Source organism: Bombina bombina, chromosome 2, assembly GCF_027579735.1.
Source record: "Bombina bombina isolate aBomBom1 chromosome 2, aBomBom1.pri, whole genome shotgun sequence".
Lineage (NCBI taxonomy): Eukaryota > Metazoa > Chordata > Amphibia > Anura > Bombinatoridae > Bombina > Bombina bombina.
In genome coordinates this window covers 586,781,531-586,808,845 of record NC_069500.1, presented here as the reverse complement: position 1 = coordinate 586,808,845, position 27,315 = coordinate 586,781,531, and the positions used below count along the sequence as shown (strand labels likewise).

General features: G+C 38.6%; 1 protein-coding gene across 2 annotated transcripts in view; it reads left to right on the top strand.

Moving 5' to 3' along the window:
* PCSK5 (proprotein convertase subtilisin/kexin type 5) overlaps nucleotides 1-27,315 on the top strand; it is an 868,299-nt gene that overhangs the window by 645,690 nt on the left and 195,294 nt on the right. For both annotated transcript variants that reach the window (XM_053702490.1, XM_053702492.1), the window contains exon 21: nucleotides 7,824-7,926. In XM_053702490.1, coding sequence (XP_053558465.1) covers nucleotides 7,824-7,926 — 103 coding nt within the window. The remainder of the gene's footprint in view (nucleotides 1-7,823; nucleotides 7,927-27,315) is intronic.

The window sequence follows — 27,315 nt, the reverse complement described above, 5'->3', positions numbered from 1 at the left end:
TATATACACATATTAACACATAAATATATATCTATATACACATATTAACACATAGATATATATGTATATACACATATTAACACATAGATATATATGTATATACACATATTACCACATAAATATATATGTATATACACATATTAACACATAAATATATATGTATATACACATATTAACACATAAATATATATGTATATATACACATATTAACACATAGATATATATGTATATACACATATTAACACATAAATATATATATGTATATATACACATATTAACACATAGATATATATGTATATACACATATTAACACATAGATATATATGTATATACACATATTAACACATAGATATATATGTATATGAATATATTAACACATAGATATATATGTATATACACATATTAACACATAAATATATATGTATATACACATATTAACACATAAATATATATGTATATACACATATTAACACATAAATATATATGTATATACACATATTAACACATAGATATATATGTATATACACATATTAACACATAAATATATATGTATATACACATATTAACACATAAATATATATGTATATACACATATTAACACATAGATATATATGTATATACACATATTAACACATAAATATATATGTATATACACATATTAACACATAAATATATATGTATATACACATATTAACACATAAATATATATCTATATACACATATTAACACATAAATATATATCTATATACACATATTAACACATAGATATATATGTATATACACATATTAACACATAGATATATATGTATATACACATATTAACACATAAATATAGTATATGAATATATTCAAATACATATATATTTACAGGGAACACACAATTCTCATAGACTGCAATGTAAAGGCACTTTTCAGTGCTATTTTTTCTAACACCCCATACTCGCCAACTTTAAACCCTCAAAACTGCTTTTTGCATGTTTTTTTTTTATTAAAAAAATAAATAAAAAAAAATGGAGGTTATTTTACACTTGTAATGGCTGGTTATTTATCATGCGAATTTGCCCGTTTATGGTCGTGCAATAAATTAGTGCTCCACTTGTGATCTAGGCCAAAAAGGGCCGAGCTGGTAGGAAGAGCAGACTTCCTTATCGTATCTGTCAAATTATTTATGCAAAGTACTCCTTATTTTTTTTTCTGTTTGCTCAAAGACCAATACCCAATGTTCAAAGCATCATCATAATAGTGCTATGTTGTAAAGGTATCCATATTGCAATCGAAAGTGCAGGTGAAATGTTCTAAAAGGATCACGGCCAAGATTACATATGCGGCATCGCCCGCAAAAGCCAGCGACGCCAGTCTTTAGTCCGGTTTTGCTATCACATATACGGCGCCGCATTCACCCATCGCCCGCTAATTTTACTCCCATAAGCTAAGTTAGAACCGTTTCGCAAGTTAGTATCACATATTCAGCGCAAGGACTTACACGTCGAAAATTGGGAAATTATAAACTAACACCTAACACATGCGCAATATCTACCTGTCAACCGCAATCCCCCACTGTAATAGCTAACAAAGTATATTAACCCCTAAACCGCCGAACCCCCACATCGCAATATGCCTAATTAAACTATTAACCCCTAATCCACCATTCACCCACATCGCAAATTACCTTATAAAGTATATTAACCCCTTATCCGCCGAACCCCCATATCGCAATATGCGTAATTAAACTATTAACTCCTAATCTGCCATTCACCCACATCGCAAACTACTTAATAAAGTATATTAACCCCTAAACCGCCAACCCCCCACAACGCAATTAACCTAATTAAGCTATTAACTCCTAAACCGCCAACCCCCCACAACGTAAATAACTATGTAAATTACTAAACCCCTAACCTAACACCCTAAATTAACCCCAATTACCTAAAATTAAAAAAAACTAAATTACAATTAAAATAAAAAAAACCTAACATTACTTTAAAAAAAAAAAAAACAAGTTTAAATGAATCTAAAATTACAAAAAATAAAAATGTCTAACATTACAGAAAATAATAAACCAAATTATAAATTTTTTTTTTAAACCTAATCCCTATGAAAATAAAAAAGCCCCCCAAAATAAAAACACCCCCAATCACCAATAGCCCTTAAAAGGGCCTTTTTGTAGGGCATTGCTCTAAATTAATAAGCTCTTTTACATTTAAAAAAAAACTAAGTTCCCCTTAACAGTAACCCCCCACCCACACACCCACCAAACCCCCCAAAATAAAAAAAACTAACACGAAAAAATCCTAAACTACCCATTGCCCCTAAAGGGGCATTTGTATGGGCATTGCCCTTAAAAGGGCATTCAGCTCTTTTTTAAATCAGCCAATAGGATTTCAGTAGCTCTCATCCTATGAATGCAAGGTACGCCATATTTAAATGCGTAACTTGCATTCAATATTCATTGTACGGCGGTGATTGTACGAAGAGGATCCTCCATGCTCCATGGCTCCGCGGTAGCCGGTCTTCAGTTCAGCGGTCCTGGATAAAGATAGAAGAGGTCGCCGTGATGGCAGACGATGTTGCCGCTTGGAAGAAGACTTCACCGCCGGACTTCAGGAACCGGGAGTACCTATATGGGGATTAGACTTAGGCTATTTTTTATTTTATTTTTTTTATGGATTTTATTGGACAGTAAAAGAGCTGAATGCCCCTTTAAGGGCAATGTCCATACAAATGCCATTTTAGGGGCAATGGGTAGCTTAGGTTTTTTAGCGTTTGTTTTTTTTTGTTTTGGGGGTTTGGTGGGTGTTTAACTTAGGGCAATGTCCTACAATGCCCTACAAAAAGCCTTTTTAAGGGCTATTTTTAGTGTAGTATTAGATTAGGGGGTGTTTTTATATTGGGGGGGGGCTTTTTATTTTCTTAGGGATTAGGTTTAATTTTTTTATTTTTGATAATTTGGTTTATTATTTTTTGTAATGTTAGATTTTTTTATTTTTTTATTTTTAGATTAATTTAATCTTAGTTTTTTTTTAGTACTATTAGGATTGTTTATTTTAATTGTAATTTAGTATTTTATGTAATTTGGGGTTAATTTAGGGGGTGTTAGGTTAGGGGGCTTAGAAATTAAATTAGTTATTTGCGTTGTGGGGGGGTTGGCAGTTTAGGCGTTAATAAGTTAATTAGTTACTTTGCGATGTGGGGGTTTGGCGGTTTAGGGGTTAATACTTTTATTAGGTAGATTGCAATGTGGGTGAATGGCGGATGAGGGGTTAATAGTTTAATTAGGCATATTGCATTGTGGGGGGTTGTCGGTTTAGGGGTTAATAATTTTATTATTAGTTGCGATGTGGGGGGATTGCAGATATAGGGGTTTTTACGTGTCGGTTTTATTTTTTGGAGGCGAGTTAGAGTTTTACGGGAGATTTAACTTTTTTTTTAATTTTCTTATGCGCCGTCAGTTTCAAAAGTTTATGAACTGCCGGTGGGGTTTATGTGATTCCCTGATGTGCAAGGTGAAATTACGTGCAGCGCGGGTTTCAGCAGTTGCGCTATATCGGTAAAGATAGTCTAGAGGTGTTTTAGTACACTTCACTGTGGGATGTGAGGGTTCTCTGCCGTTGGTGGAATGTTCAAAGCAGGATCTCCATGTTCAGAGAGGTTTTACGTGACATTAAAAGTAAACACGTTTCGTACAGTTTGATCGTCATAATAGACACAGACCCATTCTGTACAGTGAAAATGTACAGTTTTGTAGATGCTCAATACATATAATGTTAATCAAACGTCTTCTTTTTAAAAAATGCTATGTACATAAAACAAAGTTTAAAAACACACTATTGTAAATTAAAAAATTGCAGCCACTGTCATCTGCGCAATACACAATTGTTCCTAAAAATAAAAAAAAACACAACAAAAATTAAAAACACGTTTCTAACAATGGCAAACAATTAAAATACATAATATACTATTTTACAGTATAATTATATATATATATATATATATATATATATATATATATATATATATAAATCTGCTGGCTGTGTGAATTCAAATAAACCTAGTGAAACATTGGCATTTCCATCTTTTAATACAAGAGTGTTAATTGTATTCCATATACCCATAGTATATATATGTACTTATAGGGACAGTAAAGTCAAAATCAAACTTTCAATTAGAGCATGCAATTTTAAAAATGTACATATATCCCTCTTCTCATTGGCTAATCGAATGAAGCAAAATTGATCAAAGAAATTTAAAAATGTGTGTTTCGTATTGCTTTAAGAAAAAAATTAAACATGATAACTACTTTTCTTAAAGTGAATGTAAATTATATGCTTTCTAATGAACATTATTAATTCTCAATATACTTGCAATGTAAACCGCAATATTTATTTTGGAAAATAAGCATCTTGTGATATTATAATTTAATTTATAACTTATCTACATCTTGAACGCCAACTCCTCCCATCCTTGACTTCCGGTATTGCTTATAGAGCAGTCCCTCCTGCTCTCTTACGTAGGCTTGAAGCGCACTCCCGAGGAGACAACAATTTACGCATGCATTTTGAAACAGCTGTTAACATGCGCAAAAAATGTATTAACCCCTAAACCGCCGCTCCCGGACCCCGCCGCCACCTAATAAAGTTATTAACCCCTAAATCGCCGCTCCCAGACCCCGTCGCCATCTACCTTACCTCCCCCGCCGCCATCTACCTTACCTCCCCCGCCACCATCTACCTTACCTCCCCCGCCGCCATCTACCTTACCTACCCCGCCGCCATCTAACTTAGCTACCCCGCCGCCATCTACCTTAGCTACCCCGCCGCCATCTACCTTAGCTACCCCGCCGCCATCTACCTTAGCTACTCACCGCCATCTACCTTAGCTCCCCCGCCGCCATCTACCTTACCTACCCCGCAGCCATCTACCTTACCTACCCCGCCGCCATCTACCTTACCTACCCCGCCGCCATCTACCTTAGCTACCCCGCCGCCATCTACCTTAGCTCCCCCGCCGCCATCTACCTTAGCTCCCCCGCCGCCATCTACCTTAGCTCCCCCGCCGCCATCTAACTTAGCTACCCCGCCACCATCTACCTCAGCTACCCCGCCGTCATCTACCTCAGCTACCCCGCCGCCATCTACCTTAGCTACCCCGCAGCCATCTACCTTACCTACCCCGCCGCCATCTACCTTACCTACCCCGCCGCCATCTACCTTAGCTACCCCGCCGCCATCTACCTTAATTCCCCCGCCGCCATCTACCTTAGCTCCCCCGCCGCCATCTACCTTAGCTCCCCCGCCGCCATCTACCTTAGCTCCCCCGCCGTCATCTACCTCAGCTACCCCGCCGCCATCTACCTTAGCTACCCCGCCGCCATCTACCTTAGCTACCCCGCCTCCATCTACCTTAGCTACCCCACCGCCATCTACCTTAGCTACCCCGCCGCCATCTACCTTAGCTACCCCGCTGCCATCTACCTTAGCTACCCCGGCGCCATCTACCTTAGCTACCCCGCCGCCATCTACCTTAGCTACCCCGCCGCCATCTACCTTAGCTACCCCGCCGCCATCTACCTTAGCTAACCCGCCGCCATCTACCTTAGCTACCCCGCCGCCATCTACCTTAGCTTCCCCGCCGCCATCTACCTTAGCTACCCCGCCGCCATCTACCTTAGCTACCCCGCCGCCATCTACCTTAGCTACCCCGCCGCCATCTACCTTAGCTACCCCGCCGCCATCTACCTTAGCTACCACGCCTCCATCTACCTTAGCTACCCCGCTGCCATCTACCTTAGCTACCCCGCCGCCATCTACCTTAGCTACCCCGCCGCCATCTACCTTAGCTAACCCGCCGCCATCTACCTTAGCTACCCCGCCGCCATCTACCTTAGCTACCCCGCCGCCATCTATCTTAGCTACCCCGCTGCCATCTACCTTACCTACCCCCTAAAGTGAGCTCCTACCCCGCCGCCATCTACCTTACCTACCCCCTAAAGTGAGCTCCTACCCCACCGCCATCTATTTTAAAAATATTAACCCCTAATTTAATCCCCCTACACCGCCGCCTCCTATATTAAACACATTAACCCCTAATCTAATCCCCCTACACTGCCGCCAGCTATATTAACCCTAATTATATTAGGGTTAATATAGTTAATAGTTATTATATTATATATATTAACCCTAATTATATTAGGGTTAATATAGTTAATATCGTTATTATATTATATATATATATATATATATTCTCTCCAAAAAGCAGGCAGCTCACTGGTCTTTGCAATAAAACTTAGTATTTATTGTTTCAGTTTAAAAAACAAACGTTTCGGCACTGCATTGTGCCTTTGTCAATGTTATACAAAAAAGTACAAGGACAGAGTGCACCCAAGTACCCCGTCACTGATCCGGGGTACTTGGGTGCACTCTGTCCTTGTACTTTTGCCTGTAAGTTGCCTGTAAGATAAATATAAACCCTAAAATCGCTACAATGTAATTATTAATTATTTATTATTTTAGGGTTTATTTTATAGGTAAGTATTTAGAATATTAATATTAATTAGATTTATTTTAATAATAATTTAGTTAGGGATGTTAGAGTTAGATGGGGTTATTATACTTAATATATATATAATATAATAACGATATTAACTATATTAACCCTAATATAATTAGGGTTAATATAGTTAATATAGCTGGCGGCGGTGTGGGGGGATTAGATTAGGGGTTAATATTTTTAAAATAGATGGCGGCGGGGTAGGAGCTCACTTTAGGGGGTAGGCAAGGTAGATGGCGGCGGTGTAAGGGGCTCACTTTAGTAAGTAGGTAAGGTAGATGGCGGCGGGGTAGCTAAGGTAGATGGCGGCGGGGTAGCTAAGGTAGATGGCGGCGGGGTAGCTAAGGTAGATGGCGGTGGGGTAGCTAAGGTAGATGGCGGCGGGGTAGGTAAGGTAGATGGCGGCGGGGGAGGTAAGGTAGATGGCGGCGGGGTCCGGGAGCGCCGGTTTAGGGGTTAAACACTTTAGGGATTGCGGCGGGGGATCGCGATTGACAGGTAGATAGACATTGCGCATGCGTTAGGTGTTAGGAATTGTTTGCGCATGCGCTACACGTGAACGAGCATGGATTGTCAATGACGATTTGTTAGGGAATGCATGCGCAGTTTGATCGCATTACGTGTGCAAAAAGGGGCTGGACGCCACGGGGTATGAGCTATAATTCGTTAAAGGCGATGTCAATCAAATAAGATACGAGGGACAAGATGGCGGGCGGAGGAAGAAAGTAAGCGAAGTAGGGTTATAAATCCTTCGATTATGGTTTTAGTCTTAAATTATAAAACAATTATGACTTAAACTAACGTTTATTTTCGGTAATTAACAAGATGAGGAAGAGGGGTGAACGTGACTTGACATTCACTTTAAAGGGAAGTTGTAGTCATTATATATGGTTTATGGGACTTTATTAATAATGAGTTGCAAAATTAATTGAAATCCCTAGTATGTTTGTGGTTAATTAGAGATAGCTGTAATTAAGTTCATCCACTGCTCCAAACCATCACTGTCTTGTGTGAAGCTAAGGAAAACTAGGTACAGAATTTATTTATTTTTGTGCACACTTACAAGTATTAGACAAGTGCTTTTTTTTTAAAAAAAAAAAAAAGCAAACAAAAAAAGTTTTTTTATATTCGTAACTAAAACATTTCTATTACAATGTCAAAGGGTTTCATCTCCCTGTATAAACATTTTGATTTGTCTTCATTCTTGTTTGTTATGGCTTTTCTGAATTGTTGTGCACTGATATCAAGCAAACTTATTTGCTCTTGTTTTTTCTTAGGACAATATCTGGATAAATCTGAGGGCTGTATATCCTGTGATGCTTCATGTTCAAAGTGCACCGGGCCTGGAAGAAGTAATTGTATCGGCTGCTCCATTACAAGGTAAATCAATCCTTTTTTTTTTTTTTTTTTTTTTTTTTTCTTCTCAAAAGGTTAATATAAAATGATGTAAAATCAGAAATCAAGCACAAGTTAGCCTTAGAACATATTCTTCAGATTTCTCCAAATTGTAAAACTTGCTTTTTTATTATTATTATTATTATTATTATTATTATTATTATTATAGTATTGTCATTTATTTGTTACGCACTGCCAGATTTCATAGCACTAGGTATTTGAATAGTTGTACACAATAGCGTATATTCAATAAAACCCATTTGAGAAAAAAATTCCTGCAACACGAAAAATGTGTACGTCATTAATATTTACACCTGAAAAAATGTAAAAAGAAAGAAAGAAAATGGAGACAACCTCATCCGTTTTAAAATAGTGAGACACAACCTCAAGGTGAGATACTTCACACAGGTAAGTCTGTATGAATTCTGTATTCTTGGCCGAAGTTTAGGGCGAAAATCCATGACCACACCCCTGCAGGGCCCATGCTAAATTTCTGAAATGCATCTCCTTTCCAGCTACTTTTCTATAATAAAACAAACATATGAGTAGTCTACATCTACAAACATATACATTTACCACAATACAAGCATATTTCTAAAGTGGTTGCAGTTGTGATTGTTTTAACTGTTTAGCAAAAAGGTTTTGTTCAGTTAATGGTAGAAACACCCAAGTAAGAAGGTAAAGCACTAGGTCATAAATTCCGAACATGATCTCAGCTTTACAGTGATGCTCATTGGCAAGTGAAAGGGTAAATGAATCTTGTCCATGGTCTAGTGTTCTATAACAATCTACAGATCCTCCCATGTATTGATTTGGATTATTCTTTCTCATCTAACAATAAGTGTGAATCTGCATGTATGTGAAAGAACAAATGGCCTGGTTTGTTCGGTTATATCTGATGCATTAAAAGTAGGATGACAAGTCCATAAACATTTTCTTTCGAACCTTGTGCTTGGAATGTTACTTGATGAAAACAGCGAACAAAAGAAAGCACTTTCATTTCTTTGGGGGTTTCAAACCATTACTAAATTTGAATATGCTGCTGTTTTTTTTTTTCACATATAGGACAGTGATTCTACATCAGCATAGCAAATAATATTGTTAGAAATGAAGATTAAAGTCCTCCACATTCCTGGACTTTTTTCTGTGGAGAATTAGAGACAAATTTAAATATGCCTATGATCTGATCTAGGTAAACGTTGTGTAGCATTGTTGCAGGGTCATTTAAAATTATAAAAAGGTCAAGATTGAAACGTGCACAGGTTTATTTCAGTTTTAAATGGAAGCATTTTTGCAATATATTTCCATTAGCAAAAATGCTTATTACTGTTTTTCAGAGGCATATGCACATATGCTGCGAGGACCCGTGCACTAATATTTAAACACCATGGGGCCTATTTATCAAAGGTCTTGCGGACCTGATTTCCGGTGATTCCTGTCCACCTCATCAGAGCAGGCGGACAGGGTTATGGAGCAGTGGTCTTAAGACTCGCCAGAAACACGGGCCCACAAGCTCCATTCGGAGCTTGATAAATGGGCCCCCATATCTTCTCAGAGAGTGACACAAATTATATGACACAAATGAAGTCTTCACAGACACCATAGACACCACTGCCAGCTCTTTGAGCTTGAATACCGGTGCATGGAACCTCACAGTAAATGTGTGTATGCACCTGAAAAACAGCAATATTTTTTACTAGAAGCAGTTGTGCTAATAGAAATATATTGCAAAAATGCTTCTATTTAAAATTTAAATGCACCCATGTACATTTCAATATTGACCTTTCTAGCCCTTTTAATACTACCATACTTAAAGGGATATGAAATCCAAACATCAAGTTTGTTTGGTTCCCATGATATTCTGTGTTGAAGAGATACCTAGGTAGTCATCTGGAGCACTAAATGGCAGGAAATAGTTCTGCCATCTGGTGCTTTTGCAAATGGATAACATTCTTGCAAAACTGCTGCCATATAGTGCTCCAGAAATGGTCCCGCTCCTAAGCAGAAGTCGTTGCTTTTCAACAAAAGTTCCTAAAAGAACCAAGAACATTTGATAATAGAAATACATTAGAAAGTTGTATAACATCACATGCTCTATTTGAACCATGAAAGAAATTTTTTTTGTTTCGTATCCCTTAACTAATATAGGAGATTCATTTTTATTCAGTTAGTCATCTCTTTAAAATGTTAAACTAATTCACAAAAGTCAAAATTTATAATATCTTTACAGCATTTTATTTCCTTCCTGCTTATTAGGCCAATTAAGCATTTTGTCATTTTATACTGTCCTTCTTTTCCTGTCTGTATGTCCTTTTTGCTCAAAATGTCATTGTCACAATGATGGAGATATCTTCAGTCAATGGCGCTTTTCTCTTTTAACAAAACATCTTTCTAAAACACAGTGCTCTTTGTCCTTACTTAAAGGGACATAATACTCATATGCTTAATCACTTGAAACTGATGCAGTATAACTGTAAAAAGCTGACAGGAAAATATCACCTGAGCATCTCTATGTAAAAAAGGAAGATATTTTACCTCACAATCTCCTCAGCTCAGCAGAGTAAGTTCTGTGTAAAAACTTATACTCAGCTGCTGCCCATCTGCAGGTAAAAAATAAAGAAATAAACAGCAGCCAATCAGCATCAACAGTGCTGAGGTCATGAACTCTTTTACTGTGATCGCATGAGATTTCACTTAACTCATGAGATTTCATAAACTTCCTTAAACTGAATAGGGAAATAAGATGAGTGTGCACGCAAGCTTGCCCCTTAGCTGTCCCGGGACAGACATACTTATTTGCTGCTTAGAAGTCCTTAACAATGGGATGTGGCTACTGAGGAACGTTTGAGGTAAAATATCTTTCTTTTTACATAGAGATGTTCAGGTGATATTTTCTAGTCAGCTTTTTACAGCTATGCTGCATCACTTTCAAGTGTATCAACATTTGGGTATCATGGCCCTTTAAGTATGTTGTGCTTCCTACTACTTCCTAAACACAATACGCACTAATCTTTATAATACATAGGTGGTCTGACCTGTTCAAGGCTTAAAGGGACAGTTTACTCAAACATTGTTTCCCCTTTAATTTGTTCCCAATGATCCACTTTACCTGCTGGAGTGTATTAAATTATTTACAAGTTTTTCCATTACCCTTATATTGGCATTTGAAATAGTTTATGTAGCCTGTGGTATCTCCACCCATCCTGACAGTTTTTGGCCTTTAGGCCAAGCTGTGTTAACACAGTCAGTAGAAGAAATTACACTCCCAGTGGGTTATAAAAGAGATGAGGTAATAAAATGTTAATTTTTCATTGTTCTCTCCAAGTATTGGTGATTGGTTTATGGACAGATATAAGATAAAGAAGCGTGTATATGTACACAATGTGATAAAGTAATGAGATCTGATTATACCTACAAGCTCAACCCATTTTATTAGGTTGTGGCTTCAAAACACAAAATCAGCTAATTCATATACACAAATAAGTATTAAAAAGCAAATCTCATACATTTTATATTCTGCAGCTGGTAAAAAAGTAATTGTAAACATCAATTTTACAGTATACTGTCCCTTTAAGTATAATGTGGGGGGATGGAACATGTGTGTTTTACTGAAGATACAAAGGGAAATGCTACTAAAATGCATTATTATGCTTTATTTACTGCTGTATTTTATGTGAGTAAAAAGAATAGAAGAATTACATAAAAAAATAAAAATACATTCTGATGCAAGAAATGGCTCGCTCGTATTTGCTAGATTGTGTCATTTTTGCATTACTCATCCTAAAGTGTTGGTAACAACAAATGTCTCTGGTAAAGTCTATGGGGATGTTTTATTATCCTACTAGGTTCCACAGTTTACAACAGCAATGGAAACTACACCTACGGGGCTGATTTAACAAAGTGCGGCACATCGATAAATGCCGACAGCATACACTGTCAGCATTTATCATTGCACAAGCAGTTCTGGTGAACTGCTTGTGCAATGCCGCACCCTGCAAATTTGCAGCCAGTCGGGTGTCAATCAACCCGATCGCATGTGATCGGGCAGGATTTATCTCCGCCGCCTCAGAGGAGGCGTACGAGTTAAGGAGCAGCCGTCTTAGGACCTCTGCTTCTTAACTCCTGTTTCTGGAGAGCCTTAAGGTAAAGTCTCACTTGGAGCCTCAAGCATTGCTTGTTCTGAGGAGGAAACTGCTAGTGATTGGTGGGTACGTGTAATTGCCATTCCTGATTGATCCACTGGTGATTCCCTGCTCTGCAGGGCCAATTCTTAAGGTGCCCAAGCAAGACTTAACTGATGTGTTAAACCCCTTTTTGGGATTACAAATTAAAGCATGTCATTTTTAATATCCCTTTAATATTATTTCCACTGCTCACCTCCCTATAGCGCTGCTATTACAGGTTTTCAAAAACCCAGCATTAGCAGGCAATATAGCAGCGTTGAGCTCCATTGAGCTCCATACTGCACTCAAATACCAGCGCTACTTTGAGCTGGTTTTACGTGCTCGTGCACGATTTCCCCATAGACATCAATGGGGAGAGCCGGCTAAAAAAAAGCCTAACACCTGCAATAAAGGAGCGTAAAGCTCCGTAACGCAGCCCCATTGACTCCTATGGGGCAAGAAAATGTATGTTTACACCTAACACCCTAACATAAAACCAGAGTCTAAACACCCCTAATCTGCCGCCCCCAACATCGCAGACACCTACATTACACATATTAACCCCTAATCTGCCGCCCCCGACATCGCCGACACCTACATTATACTTATTAACCCCTAATCTGCCGCCCCTAACATCACAGCCACCTACATACACTTATTAACCCCTAATCTTCCGCCCCCAATGTCGCCGCCACTATACTAAAGTTGTTAACCCCTAAACCTAACCCTAAATCTAACCCTAACCCTAACACCCACTAACTTTAACAAAATTAAAATAAATCTAAATAAAAATTACAATTAATACCTAAATAATTCCTATTTAAAACTAAATAAAAACTTACCTGTAAAATAAACCTTGTTAGCTACAATATAACTAATAGTTACATTGAATCTATCTTATGTTTTATTTTTATTTCACAGGCAAGTTTGTATTTATTTTAACTAGGTAGACTAGTTAGTAAATAGTTATTAACTATTTACTAGCTACCTAGCTAAAATAAATACAAGTTTACCTGTAAAATAAAACCTAACCTGTCTTACACTAACACCTAACCTTACAGTACAATTAAATAAATTACATTAATTAAATACAATTAACTAAATTACAAAAAAAAACGAAAACACTAAATTACACAAAATAAAAAAGAAATGATCAAATATTTAAACTAATTACACCTAATCTAATAGCCCTATCAAAATAAAAAAGTCCCCCAAAATAAAAAAAAACCCTAGCCTAAACTAAACTGCCAATAGCCCTTAAAAGGGCCTTTGCGGGGCATTGCCCCAAAGAAATTAGCTATTTTACCTGTAAAAAAAATACAAACAACCCCCCAAAAGTAAAACCCACCACCCACACAACCAACCCCCCCAAATATAATCCTATCTAAAAAAACCTAAGCTCCCCATTGCTCTGAAAAGGGCATTTAGATGGGCATTGCCCTTAAAAGGGCATTTAGCTCTTTTCAGTCCAAATCCTAAGCTAAAAATAAAACCCACCCAATAAACCCTTAAAAAACCTAATACTAACCCCCGAAGATCCACTTACAGATTTTGAAGACCAAACATCCATCCTCAACGAAGCCGGGAGAAGTCTTCATCCAAGCAGCAAGAAGTCCTCAACGAAGTCGGGAGAAGTCTTCATCCAAGCGGCAAGAAGTGGTCCTCTAGGCGGGCAGAAGTCTTCACCCAGACGGCAACTTCTATCTTCATCCTTCCGATGCGGAGCGGCTCCATCTTCAAGACATCCGGTGCAGAGCATCCTCTTCATACGGTCCCAGCCATACACTGAAGGTTCCTTTAAATGACATCATCCAAGATGGCATCCCTTAAATTCTGATTGGCTAATAGAATTCTATCAGCCAATCAGAATTAAAGGTGAAAAAATTGTATTGGAAAAAATCTAATCAGCCAATAGAATGTGAGTTCAATCCTATTGGCTAATTGGATCAGCCAATAGGATTGAAGCTCAATCCTATTGGCTGATTGCATCAGCCAATAGGATTTTTTCACCTTTAATTCCGATTGGCTGATAGAATTCTATCAGCCAATCGTAATTCAAGGGACGCCTTCTTGGATGACGTCATTTAAAGGAACCTTCAGTGTACGGCTGGGACCGTATGAAGAGGATGCTCCACGCCGGATGTCTTGAAGATGGAGCCGCTCCGCATCAGAAGGATGAAGATAGAAGATGCCATCTGGATGAAGACTACTGCCCACCTGGAGGACCACTTCTTGCCGCTTGGATGAAGACTTCTCCCGGCTTCGTTGAGGACTTCTTGCCGCTTGGATGAAGACTTCTCCCGGCTGCGTTGATGATGGATGTCCAGTCTTCAAAAACTGTAAGTGGATCTTCGGGGGTTAGTGTTAGGTTTTTTTAAGGGTTTATTGGGTGAGTTTTATTTTTAGCTTAGGGTTTGGGCTGAAAAAGAGCTAAATGCCCTTTTAAGGGTAATGGCCATCCAAATGCCCTTTTCAGGGCAATGGGGAGCTTAGGCTTTTTAGATAGGATTTTATTTGGGGGGTTTGGTTGTGTGGGTGGTGGGTTTTACTGTTGGGGGGTTGTTTGTATTTGTTTTTACAGGTAAAAGAGCTGATTTCTTTGGGGCAATGCCCTGCAAAAGGCCCTTTTAAGGGCTATTGGCAGTTTAGTTTAGGCTAGGTTTTTTTTTTATTTTCGGGGGGCTTTTATTTTGATAGAGCAATTAGATTAGGTACAATTAGTTTAAATATTTGATAATTTCTTTTTTATTTTGTGTAATTTAGTGTTTTGTTTTTTTGGTAATTTAGTTAATTGTATTTAATTAATGTAATTTATTTAATTGTAGTGTAAGGTTAGGTGTTAGTGTAAGACAGGTTATGTTTTATTTTACAGGTAAATTTGTATTTATTTTAGCTAGGTAGTTAGTAAATAGTTAATAACTATTTACTAACTAGTCTACCTAGTTAAAATAAATACAAACGTGCCTGTGAAATAAAAATAAAACCTAAGATAGCTACAATGTAACTATTAGTTATATTGTAGCTAGCTTAGGGTTTATTTTATAGGTAAGTGTTTTGTTTTAAATAAGAATTATTTAGTTAATGATAGTATTTTTTATTTAGATTTATTTTAATTATATTAAAGTTGGTGGGTGTTAGGGTTACACTTAGGGTTAGGTTTAGGGGTTTATAACTTTAGTATAGTGGCAGCGATTTGGGGGCAGCAGATTAGGGGTTAATAACAGTAATGTAGGTTGCAGCAATGTTAGGGACAGCAGATTAGGGGTTAATAATATTTAACTAGTGTTTGCGATGCGGGAGTATGGCGGTTTAGGGGTTTATATGTTTATTATAGTGGCGGCTATGTCGGGAGCGGCAGATTAATGGTTAATAATTCTATTCTAGTGTTTGCGATGCGGGAGGGCCTCGGTTTAGGGGTTAATAGGTAGTTTATGGGTGTTAGTGTACTTTTTAGCACTTTAGTTATGAGTTCTATGTTACGGATTTGTAACATTAAAGCTATAACTACTGACTTTCAGTTTACGGTAGGGATCTTGTAGTTATGGGCTGTACCGCAAACTCGTAATACCGGCGCTATGGAAGTCCCATTGAAAAAGGATTTTTTTGAAAGGTGCGGTAGTTATGTTGCATTACGGTCAAAAAAGTGTGTGGTACAGATATACCTTCAAGACTCGTAATACCAGAGGTAGTGAAAAAAGCAGCGTTATGAGCCATAACGCAAAACTCGTAATCTAGCCGAAAGATTTAAATATAATGCGCTAGATTACAAGTGAGGCGCAAACGGTTTTGCTCAAGCAATATAGTCTTTTGCAAGCATTTTTAATTGTGCTGATATTACAAGGTGAGCGAAAACGCGATTGTGATAGCGCAATCGTCATTAACGCTTCAATCCTTATCGCAATCTCAGAGCTGTGGTTAACTGTTCTCAGAAACAAAAAAGTTGCACTAAACACTTCAAAATACATTACAAAGTACAGTTACACTCATAACACCACTGTCTAATAAAAATGATTTTATAAAAATATTGCACAAAAAACTTATAAGGGCTCAAAGATATGAGATCTCAGGTGTTAGGGAAAATAAGGCAGGCAAAGGGCTTTAACATTGAGATACATACATATACATTGCTAAATATGTATTTGTATGTATGTATGTGTATTTATATATATATATATATATATATATATATTTATGTCTATATATGTGTACATATATATCAATTTATTTATATGTGTATATATGTATTGACAGGTATAAAAACATAAATATAAATATATATACTGTATATACACACATATAGACATTTATAAAAGTGCATTAGGGCCCTTTTCCATTAAGTAGATGAATACATGATAAAATATAATTATGAAATATTCATTTTTAATAAAGATTTTAACTATGTATTTACACATATTTTACATTTGCTAATGTGAAAATGCTATGTTGTTGTTGTTTTTTCTTCATTGACTTCTATAGAGAATGAGAAAATGAGATTGTGTTTGCGCAATATTCAAGTGTTTTTTTCTACTTTTTTTCTGTATTGATTTCTATGGGGAATACATGCACGTGATAATTTGTTAGGATTTTAGCGCTGTTTGGGTTACTGCTTGCACAAAATGAGTTTTTTTTTGGAACTTGTAATATGAACGCAACCCGACTAGAGCAAACATCTTAAATCTAAAGGAGTTTTTGCGATCTCAAAAATAAAATACCACGCCACTTGTAATCTAGCCCAATGTATTAATATATATATATATATATATATATACATATAAAAAATAGCAAATATCTGCTATATAAGGTTATAGATCTGTTGGTGGGACCTGCAACTTGACGCAATAAGTCTTGTCCTGAGCTAAAACAAATAGAACAAATTTTACATTTTGCATTCTTACATTATAATATTGTGAAAAAAACAAGAACGTTTTATCAGCTTTGTGCTCAAACATTGTATAAAGCTTAAAATAAAATACCCCTTTTAATAGTATTCTGAATGGGGATTTTCTGACATTGCTTCAATTATTATAGTTTTAGTCAATTCCAGTCCATCAGAAGTACTTCCATTTGAGATATTTAACCCACACAAATTGCTTGTGTCATATAACTGAGGAACATCAGGTATTTAGATTCATGTTTGGATTTTGCGGGGGATTTATTTTCGGGTATTGGGAAAGAAAAACTAAGGGCTAGATTACAAGTGGAGCTCTAATGTATCCTGCTCCTGCAAACAGCAAATTTGCCTGTTTGCGGGCGCATGATAAATAACCAGCCATTACAAGTGGCTGGCTATTGCTACCGCGGGTGATGAACATTCTGGCAATCGCCTTTTAGTTCCTGATTTGTGTTAATTATTTCAACCTTTTTGTTAATGCCAAAAAACCATGCTGACAATTTGAGGGACATGAAAGTCAAAATTAAACTTTCCTGACTCAGCTAGGAATTTAACCTTTCATATTGACTTCTATTATCCAATTACCTCTCTTTTTTTGCTACTTTATTGAAACATATTTCTCCTTTACATGAGAGAATACGTAAGTAGGCTTAGGAGCATGCACATCCCTTGAGCACAATGTGTATAACATTGTTCAACACAGCTGGCATATAGTGCTCAAGACATGTGCGCGCTCCTGAGCCTTCTTATGTATGTTCTCATGGAAAAGAGTGAAGTTTAAACAAAAGATACCAATATAAAAAAAGGAAATTTGATAAAAGAAGTACATTTTTTATTGTACCATCGTAAGCATAATAGTTTAACTTTTTCTTCCAAGACATTCAAAAACATGTTAAATCCTGTTTTTTTCTGATTGGCTGCAATGGCATTAGGACATCTTGTGTGACCCTATTGGCGCAGTTATTCTAAAGAGGTTGTTAGAAGCTGAAAATTAGATCAGAGTTGTCATGATTATTGTTAAACCTTTTCTTGGTGCAGTAAATTACAAAGTCAAAGCACGCTAACTATATATATATATATATATATATATATATATATATATATATATATATATATATGTGAACAAAAAACTTACACTCACTCTCTGGTCCTTTTCCAAACAAGTAAAAAGTGATGTTTCGGGTACAAAATATCCCCTTCCTCAGACCTTTTTTCCCCCCGAAACGTCACTATTCACAGAATCACAGTAACCTCTTTACTTGTTTGGAAAAGGACCAGAACGTGCAAGTTTTTTTGTTCACATCTATTGATTTCACTAGCTCCCTGGCAGCTGTTATATGGAGTGAGAGTGCACATCTAAGAGATATGTATATATATATATATATATATATATATATATATATATATAAATAAAGTCCAAATAGGAAAGCACTCACCGGATTTAGGTTAAAAACGTCTTACTTTATTAGCATGAACGTTTTCGGGGTCTCCCCCGTCCTCAGATACATAAATCTGTATGTATCTGTATATGTATCTAAGGACCGGGGAGACCCCGAAAACGTTCATGCTAATAAAGTAAGAATTTTTTAACCTAAATCCGGTGAGTGCTTTCCTATTTGGACTTCCTATTATTACTTTGAATTGCACCCGATGGCTGTTGACTGCTGAAGTGTGCTGGGCTCTTCTGGGACTTGTGTATATACAGTATATATATATATATATATATATATATATATATATATATATATATATATATATATATATATATACAGTTGTGCTCATAAGTTTACATACCCTGGCAGAATTTATGATTTCTTGGCCATTTTTCAGAGAATATGAATGAAAACACAAAAACTTTTCTTTCACTCATGGTTAGTGTTTGGCTGAAGCCATTTATTATCAATCAACTGTGTTTACTCTTTTTAAATCATAATGACAACAGAAACTACCCAAATGACCCTGATCAAAATTTTACATACCCTAGTTCTTAATACCGTGTATTTGTGGATGAGGCTCTTTATCTTCTCAGATGGTAAAGCTGCCCATTCTTTCTGGCAAAAAGCCTCCAGTTCCTGTAAATTCTTGGTCTGTCTTGCATGAACTGCACGTTTGAGATCTCACCAGAGTGGCTCAATGATATTGAGGTCAGGAGACTGAGATGGCCACTCCAGAACCTTCACTTTATTCTGCTGTAGCCAATGACTGGTCGACTTGGCCTTGTGTTTAGGATCATTGTCATGTTGGAATGTCCAAGTACGTCCCATGTGCAGGTTCCGGGCTGATGAATGCAAATTTTCCTCCAGTATTTTTTGATAACATACTGCATTCAATTCTGACCAAATTCCCTATGCCTTTGTAGCTCACACATCCCCAAAACATCAGCGATCCACCTCCGTGTTTTACAGTAGGAATGGTGTACCTTTCATCATAGGCCTTGACTCCTCTCCAAATGTAGCGTTTATGGTTGTGGCCAAAAAGCTCAATTTTGGTCTCATCACTCCAAATGACTTTGTGCCAGAAGGTTTGAGGCTTGTCTCTGTGCTGTTTGGCGTATTGTAAGCGGGACACTTTGTGGCATTTGCGTAGTAATGGCTTTCTTCAGGCAACTCGACCATGCAGCCCATCTTTCTTCAAGTGCCTCCTTATTGTGCATCTTGAAACAGCCACACCACATGTTCTCAGAGAGTCCTGTATTTCACCAGAAGTTATTTGTGGGTTTTTCTTTGCATCGTGAACAATTTTCCTGGCAGTTGTGGCTGAAATTTTAGTTGGTCTACCTGACCGTGGTTTGGTTTTAACAGAACCCCTCATTATCCACTTCTTGATTAGAGTTTGAACACTGCTGATTGGCGTTCTCAATTCCTTGGATATCTTTTAATATCCCTTTCCTGTTTTATACAGTTCAACTACCTTTTCCGCAGATCCATTGACAATTCTTTTGCTTTTCCCATGACTCAGAATCCAAAAACGTCAGTGCAGCACTGGATGAAAGATGCAAGGGTCTGTCTGGAGTCCAGAAACTTATTGACCTTTTATACACACACACTAATTACAAGCAAACAGATCACAGGTGAGGATAGTTACCTTTAATAGCCATTCAAACCCGTTTGTGTCAACTTGTGTGCATGTTATCAGGCCAAAATCACCAGGGTATGTAAACTTTTGATCAGGGTCATTTGGGTAGTTTCTGTTGTCATTATGATTTAAAAAGAGTAAACACAATTGATTGATAATAAATGGCTTCAGCCAAACACTAACCATGAGTGAAAGAAAGGTTTTTGTGTTGTCATTCATATTCTCTGAAAAATGGCCAAGAAATCATAAATTCTGCCAGGGTATGTAAACTTATGAGCACAACTGTAGATATATATATATATATATATATATATATATATATTTATATTTATATATATATATATATATATATATATATATATTTTATTAATAATATATATATATATATATATATATATATATATATATATATATATATATATATATATGTGTATGTATATACAGATATTTATAAAGGAATATCTATTTAAAAACACATAGACATTTTTTCCCTGTTGTCAGGGTGCCAGGAATCAGACTGAAATGATAAGTGCAAAAATAATCACACCTTTATTAATAACAAAAAATAATAGAAAGTCAACAAGCCAGGAGTCAAAGCCAGAGCTGGTAGTCAGACAAGCTGATTAAGGAGCCAAAGCGAACAAGCCAGAGATCAGGAACCAGGAGGGACGTCAGACAGCCAGGTAATACACAGGAACTGGAATTCACAAACAGGTCTGAGACAATGCAAGGGCAAAGCATACTGAACAGAGGACCTTTAAATAATAAGTGATGACATCACAATTCTGAGACTGCAACCTGTCTCACACAGATGATGTACACCAGTCTGGCCATAAGAGGGCGTGCAGGAAAAAACCCTGACAGTACCCTCCCCTCAATGACCCCTCCCCCACCGGAGGACAAAAGGCTTATTGGGGAAATGGGCATGGAAGGCATGGAGGAGGGCAGGAGTATGAACATCAAAGGAGGGAACCTATGAACGCTCCTCCGGACCGTAGCCCCTCCAGTGACCCAAATACTGTACGCGGCCCCTGGACATACGAGAGTCAATAATGCTGCTGACCTCATATTCTTCATGGTTGTCAACAGAGATAGGATGGGGACGAGGCAACACAGTGGTACACCGATTACAAACCAATGGTTTCAAGAGGGAGACATGAAAAACATTGGAGATGCGTATTGCAGGAGGAAGGACAAGAGTGTCGGCCACAGGATTGACCCATCAGAGTATTCGAAAAGGACCAACATAACAGGGAGCCAGTTTATTGGAAGGCATACAAAGGTTCAAGTTGCGGGAGGACAGCCAAACCCTCTCACCAACCTGGTAGGAAGGCGCGGACAGATGCCTACGATCAGCCTCAAACTTTTGGCGCTGCATAGAATGATGAATGCAATCCTGAATATGCACCCACGTGGAACAGAGTTGCTGGAGATGCTCCTCCAAAGCTGGAATACCCTGAGACATGAATGAATCGGGCAACAAGGATGGTTGAAACCCATAATTCGCCATGAACGGGGATAACTGGTAGGAAGCATTAATAGCACTATTACAAGCAAACTCTGCCCAAGGTAACAGTTCAGACCAATTATTGTGGTGATCTGAGACATAGCAATGAAGGAACTGTTCCAGAGCTTGATTAGACCGTTCCGCAGCCCCATTGGATTGAGGGTGATATGCCAAGGAGAAGGAAAGCTGGATCCCCATTTGAGCACAAAAGGAATGCCAAAATCTGGAGACAAACTGGCTACCCATGTCTGACACTATCTCCTTGGGGAACCCATGTAAACGGAAGATCTCCCAGGCAAAAATTGAAGCAAGCTCCTGAGCGGTAGGCAGCTTCTTCAAGGGAATGCAATGTGACATTTTAGAAAAACAGTCAACCACCATAAGGATAACAGTATTGCCATTGGAAACAGGGAGCTCAACAATGAAGTCCATGGAAAGATGTGTCCAAGGATGCTCACCATTAGCAATAGGTTGAAGAAGACCCACAGGAAGACATTGAGGAGTCTTATTTTGTGCACAAACTGAGCAGGAGGCAACATACGCAGCAACATCAGAACAAAGACCTGGCCACCAGAATTTTCGAGTGACAGACCAAATCATTTGGTTCTTGCCTGGGTGACTTGCAGCTTTAGGATAGTGGTAAGTGTACAAAAGTTTAGTTCGAAGATTCTCAGGAACAAAACACTTACCACTAGGTTTCTCAGGAGGTGCATTGGTTTGTGCAGCCAGGATCTCCTCCCCCAAGGGAGAAGTCTAATAAGTATGCATGGTAGCCAAAATATGGTCAGGAGGTATAACTGAAGTAGGTAGAGACTCCTCCTTGGACAGAGGCGAAAATTGTTGAGAGAGGGCATCAGCCCTAACATTCTTACTACCAGGCAGGTAGGTGACAACATAATTAAACTGAGAAGAAAATAGCGCCCATCTGGCCTGTCGGGCGAAAAACGTTTTGCTTCAGAAAGATAAGTTAAATTCTTGTGGTCAGTAAGAATGAGCACTGGTACGCTAGTACCCTCGAGAAGGTGCCTCCATTCCTTAAGTGCCAAAATTATGGCCAGTAATTCCCTGTCACCAATTTCATAATTGCACTCCGCTGGAGACAATTTCTTAGAGAAGAAACTGCACGGATGCAAGGAACCGTCAGGCGTAGGACGTTGAGACAAGAGGGCACCTACTCCAGTCTCAGATGCATCGACCTCAAGAATGAAAGGCAGGAAAGGATTAGGATGAGCCAGAACTGGAGTGGCAGCAAAGGCAGACTTAAGACTATCAAAGGCCTTAATGGCAGTAGGTGACCAATGGAGTGGATCATTCTCTTTACGGGTCATGTCTGCGATAGGTTTGACCAAGGAACAAAAGTTTTTAATAAACTTTCTATAGTAATTGGTGAACCCCAAAAAACGTTGAATAGACCGAAGACCAATTTGGCGAGGCCACTGCAGAACTGCAGACAACTTGTCAGGATCCATGAAGAACCCTGCAATGGAGATAACATAACCTAGAAAGGTTACTTGAGTCTGATGGAACTCACATTTCTCGAGTTTACAAAACAGGCCATTCTCACGTAGTCTCTGAAGAACTCATGTAACATCAGAACGATGAGCCTCAAGTGTGGGGGAGTGTATGAGGATGTTGTCTAAGTACACCACAACACACTGTTGCAACATATCTCATAGGACATCATTAATAAATTCCTGGAAAACAGCAGGAGCATTACAAAGGCCAAAGGGCATTACAAAATATTCATAATGCCCACTCCTGGTGTTAAATTCTGTTTTCCATTCCTGGCCCTCCTTGATCCTAACGAGATTGTACGCTCCTCTCATATCAAGTTTATAAAGACCGTAGCTCACTTGAAGCGGTCAAAGAGTTCCGTAATTAGCGGAATAGGGTAAGCATTCTTAATGGTAAGACGATTAAGACCCCTATAATCGATGCATGGTCTTAACTCTCCACCCTTTTTCTTCACAAAGAAGAAGCCAGCTCCTGCAGGAGAGCAGGATTTGCAGATGATCCCCTGCGACAGAGCATCAGTAACATACTCCTCCATAGCACAATTCTCTGCAACAGAGGGTAAACCCGGCCCGAGGAGGAATGACTCCAGGTTGCAGGTCTTTGGCACAATTGTAAGACCGGTGAGGAGGCAACGTACTGGCACGCACCTTGCCAAAAACATCTAGGAACTCTCGGTACTCCTCTGGCAATTGAGATACTGAAGAAGTGCACAAGACTTTAACTGGTTTCTGAAGACAAGTGGAAATACATTGTGGAGACCATGACAAAATTTCAGACCTGTGCCAGTCGAGACTGGGATTGTGCTTTTGGAGCCAGGGATAACCCAGAACAACTGGAAAATGCAGAGAGTTTATCACCTGGAACTGGAGGGTTTCAAAATGGTGAGCCCCCACAGCCATGGATAATGGAGCGGTTTCATGAGTAACGAGTGAGGGTTGAAGGGGCCTGCCATCAATGGCCTCAATAGCAAGCAGAACAGACCAAGTCAAAATAGGAATGGAGTGCTTTGATACAAAAGCACTGTCAATGAAATAGCCCGCAGCACCGGAGTCAACAAGAGCCTGGGTGACTATGGATGAGTCCACCCAGGAAAGGAAAATTGTGACCAAAGGTTTCTCCTTTAGCGGTTCCAGGGACGAGGATAAACCACCCAAGGTCTACCCCCGACAGGACCTTAGGTGTGAGTGTTTCCCGGTCGTGTAGGACAAGACTTTAAAAGGTGGCCCTGTAACCCACAATAGAGGCAGAGCCCCTCCCTCCTCCTAAAGGCCCTCTCCGCCGTGGAGAGATGCGTGAATCCCAACTGCATCGGCTCAGCAGTACCTGGTGACTCTGGACCAGGAGGCATGGGAGGAGAGAGAGGCATGGGTGGAAATTAACACATAGGAGACAACGGAACAGGAGGCATCCGCAAGCTCTCCTTGAAAGAGGGCCTCTCTCTGAGTTTGATGTCAATTAGGATCAAAAAGACACCAGTGCCTAGAGATCCTCTGGTAAATCTCTGGCATCAAATTCGTCTTTAATCGCATCAGAGAGCCCATGAAAGAAGGCGGCAACAAGGACTTCATTGTTCCAACCTACCTCTGCGGCAAGCATACGGAACTCAATGGCATACTGAGCAACAGATCTTGTACCTTGCTGAATGGACATGAGTCATTTAGCAGCAGAGGAGGAGCGAGCCGGAACATCAAATACCCTTCAAAAGGATGCCACAAATTCAGGGTCATTTAAAATCACAGGTTTATTAATCTCCCTCAAGGGATTAGCCCAGGCAAGAGCTGTGTCAGTGAGTAACGAGATGATAAATCCTACCTTAGCTCTGTCAGAAGGAAATGCCTGAGGTAACATCTCAAAGTAAATGCCCACCTGGTTCAAAAACCCTTTGCATTGAATAGGATCACCTCCATATCGCTGAGGTAAAGGTGCAGAACCGGACATGCTCCTGATAGGACTAGGTGCAGCAGCAGAAACAGGAACAGCCAGGAGCAGGACACTTTGGTCCAAATGTGCAGTGCGAGTCAGCAGGGTTTTCAGGGCTAGTGCAAATTGATCCAAGCGGTGATCTGTTCATCCATCCTGGAAATGATGGTAGGTAAAGGTGGATTATTAGCACCATCAGGATTCATGGCCCTTGCATAATGTCAGGGTGCCAGGAATCAGACTGAGACGAGAAGTGCAAAAATAATCACACCTTTATTAATAACAAAAAATAATAAAAAGTCCACAAGTCAAACAACAAGCCAGGAGTCAAAGCCAGAGCTGGTAGTCAGACGAGCCGAGTCAGGAGCCAAAGCGAATAGTCAGACGAGCCGAGTCAGGAGCCAAAGCGAGTAGTCAGATGAGCCGTAATCAGGAACAAGGAGAACAACAGAGTCAGGAACAAGCCAGAGATCAGGAACCAGGAGGGACGTCAGACAGCCAGGTAATACACAGGAACTGGAACTCACAAACAGGTCTGAGACAACGCAAGGGCAAAGCATACTGAACAGAGGACCTTTAAATAATAAGTGATGACATCACAATTCTGAGACTGCAACCTGTCTCACACGGATAATGTACACCAGTCTGGCCATAAGAGGGCGTGCAGGAAATAAGCAGCATCACACACTCTGCACCAGACTCAGCAAGAGAGGTGAGTAAAATGGCTGCCAGCAGCACATGCCAAACAAAGCAGGGGAAAACCCCTGACACCTATATGAAGAATATTTTCAGGTATTTGAATGGAAAGGGGTCCAAAATATATATACATATGTATACCATATACCTTTTAGCCCTTATAACTTTTTTAATATTTATATTAATAATTTATTACATATTGTATAAATAAGTGTAACACTTTATTTAAGTGTATTTATGTTGTGTTTAATGGAACTTTTTTTTAGCCCTAATCCTTTACGCAAGGTTATTTATGTTGTGTTTAATGGAACTTTTTTTAGCCCTAATCCTTTACGCAAGGTCCATAGTGGCGCTAACCTGACAAGTGCAAATTTAGTTTGCGCTTGTGCGGTCGTGTTTACTTTCAGCTTTTAATACACTCCCAAGTTAACACGGGTGCAATATTTTAATATCGCCCACACTAACATTAGCACGCCACTTGTAATCTAGCACTTCGTCAGAATTTACTCTCCTTTAACCAGTTGCTGATACAATCATTTTTCCTTGGCCTAGACACCTACAGTATTCAGTATGGGGCATTGTTCCAGAAGGGTTAACTGATACAGGTTTTCAATACACTCTATCATTCTGTGTACAGTTTGCTGCCCAGATTAGGTGTTCAGAAATAGTACTGGAAATAAGCTTTTTTTTCTACAGATATAGGTTTGTGGGCTGGTAATGCACATGTGATTTATCACAAAATAGTGAGGCAAAATATGAACAAAAATTTTTTGTTGAAAAACAACCAATGCAATATTTCATATCTAAATAAAGCCTTTCTTTAACAGAATAAGACACATATCTCAGGTTAACCCTTGTATTCTAGAGCAAGACATGAGATATCAGACTATTTTACATGCTGTCTTATACGATTGCTAAGGGCAATGAAGAGAAATGCAGATCAGGCTTTCATACATTTATTAATTTTTTTATTAGTTTTCTAACACCCTCTTTACCTTGCATGGAGACAAATTAACAGCAGTATTCTAACCTTTCGGGAAACACTAAAGTCGAAATAAAACTTTCATGATTCAGACAGAGGTTGCAATTTTGAAAACAATGTTACCAGTTCACTTCCATTATCAAAATATGGACAATCATTTTATTTGCATACTTTTTGAGGCACCAGCTCCTAATGAGCATGTGCATGATTAACAGTATATACAGTATGTATAAATATTTTCTCATTGGCTAATGGCTGTCCCATGATACAGGAAAACAAAAATTTTACTAAATTTGAAAATTAATTTATTGCTCATTTTAAATCCAGACTTTGGGCCCCATGTATAAGCAGTATGCATCATTACACATTCTGATGAGTGTTTAATGCCCGCCCATTCTCTCGTGCAAGCAATTTGCGAGTTCGGAGTAATTTCTCTTCACTACTTTAGAGGTGTCAAAGAGTGAAAGAAGCAGCTGCTACTTACATTGCGGGAAACAGGTTCACCTGTGCGAACCAGAGCTCTGGAGCTACTTCATACATGGTGATAGTACATTGTTTTTTCATTATTCATTTGTTGATTATTTAATCCTACTATATTTAATGGTCCTTTTACTTCACATGCTCC